Source organism: Cryptomeria japonica, unplaced genomic scaffold (assembly GCF_030272615.1).
Source record: "Cryptomeria japonica unplaced genomic scaffold, Sugi_1.0 HiC_scaffold_28, whole genome shotgun sequence".
NCBI classification, from domain to species: domain Eukaryota; kingdom Viridiplantae; phylum Streptophyta; class Pinopsida; order Cupressales; family Cupressaceae; genus Cryptomeria; species Cryptomeria japonica.
The window spans coordinates 817,926-820,244 of NW_026728850.1; the positions used below are offsets into that span (position 1 = coordinate 817,926).

At 40.1% G+C, this 2,319-nt stretch overlaps 1 protein-coding gene across 1 annotated transcript; it reads right to left on the reverse strand.

Moving 5' to 3' along the window:
• Window positions 1-384: 384 nt before the first annotated feature.
• LOC131861605 (phospholipase A1-Igamma1, chloroplastic-like) lies at window positions 385-1,698 on the reverse strand. The gene has a single exon (XM_059214956.1). The coding sequence runs from the start codon at window positions 1,696-1,698 to the stop codon at window positions 385-387; it is 1,314 nt and encodes a 437-aa protein (XP_059070939.1).
• Window positions 1,699-2,319: the final 621 nt, after the last annotated feature.

Sequence of the window (2,319 nt, forward strand, 5' to 3'; positions counted from 1 at the left end):
TTACAAATTTTGTATGAAGGTATTTTGGGCTACAACAGAGCTGAGGCGTATTATCTCTTGTTTAATAGCAATGTTCATAATTAAAATCAATACTGATTTACGCGTACTTTTATTATCTATCAGATTACTGATGACACGTGATTGTTTTCTATGACAATCAAAAGCTAATTTGTATCATCCACAGCTATGAACTCCTGCATAGTTGATTTCATTTCACGCTAAAGGTTAAGCTTTGAAGTTAAATTAATTCAATAATGAATGTGACAACATGTTAAATATATACATCCAGATAAAAAGAATAATTCAATAACCAACACAGTTGTGGTGACATTGCGGCGCAGAACGTTGGACGTTGATGTCATCTGGAGTTGAGTGAGACATGAATTATTCCTCTTCTGATGGCTGCGTCCATTTGCCATCTGGACCTTTAACGAGGCCCTTGTTCTGTTCCTGCCACCATTTTGGAGGAATTTCATATTTCTCGCGCAATAAATCACAGCTCTTATTAACCAGAGCATGATCTCTTCCACTCCAAGAAAACGGCTGCTTACTTCCAACATACCCGTCCAGTAAATGCAAGTAAAGCTCTAAATTATGAAAGTAGGCAAGATTATGGGTGTGCTGAATGAATGGAGAATTGTTGTGTAAAGGAAGCTCGAAGCCAACATGAAAGTATGTCCACGGAAGCCAATGCAGCAATTTGCTGAGGCATCCCACGTTCTCGTTCATACAAACTCCGGGCACTTTGGGAACCACGTCACGCTTGTTCACAAACCTCAGCACTTTCACTCCAATCTCCTCCACCCGTTTAGCAAACGCAAGATTTCCCACCCGGGGAGAGGCAAAAGCGAAGACGGTGACGGGAATTTGATGAAAATTATGCTTGGTGCAAAGCATTTGTTTGATATCATAAGCGCTCAAGGTTGCAAGAGCAGCTCCTAAGCTGTGTCCCGTAAATGTTATGCTTAAATTGTCCATCTCTTTTTCATAAACTTGAATCAATCGTTCTATCTCTGAGACTACCAAATCTCTGGTGCTGATGTTCACAGTGGCTCCTGCAGCGCCTTGACGGTGACGGACAGTTGAAGTATAGCAGCTCAGGAATCCTCTCTCAATTAGTACTCCATCCGCGAAATGATGCTCTTGGTTTTTGCCTGTCCTCTTGCATCTATAGGATAATCTTGTAGGTACAAGAATATCTCTCAGGTCTTCTATCCATTCTTCAGCAGTCTGAGTTCCTCTCCATGCAATCACTATGTCTCGTCGTCCAAGCCTTCTTATCTCATTTGGATCCGTGCAAACTGCAATAAAACCCAACCAAACACCTTGGTCTTTTGGTTTCTCACCAAAAACTTGATTTAACAGATTAGTATTGGCGTAAACATATTTAGTGACTTGGTAGCCACTTTCAGACATGCCCATCTTATTGAACAGATCTCTTTTACTGTGATAACATGTGCCGTAGTTTTTGGAGTAGCTTTTGCCATCAAATGCGTCGTAACAAAGCTGTGCCAAATTCCCATATCTGAGAGCTTCAGCTTTCAAATTGGGCACCATGGGATCAAGCAAACCATTCCAATTATGGGCACCTTGTATATCTCTCCATACGTCACATAGCTGAGGCTGCGTTGAGTTAGTTTGGGAACTGGGTAATAATACAGCATTATCTTCAAGCTGGGGCAATGGAAATACGGCCATTGATTGACTGATAGAAATTAAGGAATCAATCAAATAATTGTGTCTGATTTCTGGGATGTCAAACAATGATCGGCCAGACAAAGCGTTCGAGGATGAATACAAGGTTTAAGACGAGCACCTTATAAATAGAAAATCACGCACTACAATAGCAGACAATCACGCACTACAATAGCAGACAAAGTAGAATTTCAATCTTCCAACCTGAACTTCTTCTTGTTGACGAGAATTGGGCATATAAGGCTTTGACTTCCCTTGTTCTTCCCGCGTTGTTGTTTTCAAACCTAACGTTCAGACACTAGATTAATACTACAGTATTTATTCAAAGACTATAATCAGAAGGTGTCAAGCTCCCCCACACAGATTGCAATATATTTTTTCAGCCGCCTTCACATCATGTATCTCGTGAATTTCCATCGCCACACTCAGATTGTCTGGCCAGGGGTTCCTAACTTTCAAATTAGCAAAACCCATGACCGCTATTTCTTTGTATCAATGCAAACTGCGCATTTTCTAACATTTTAATATTTAAAAGGAAAGATCATAAATTTGTGTGTTAAGATCTTGTTTAGGTATAAAACTGGTATCAAAAAGTTTGACAGGGATTTCCTAATTTTCTTGAAT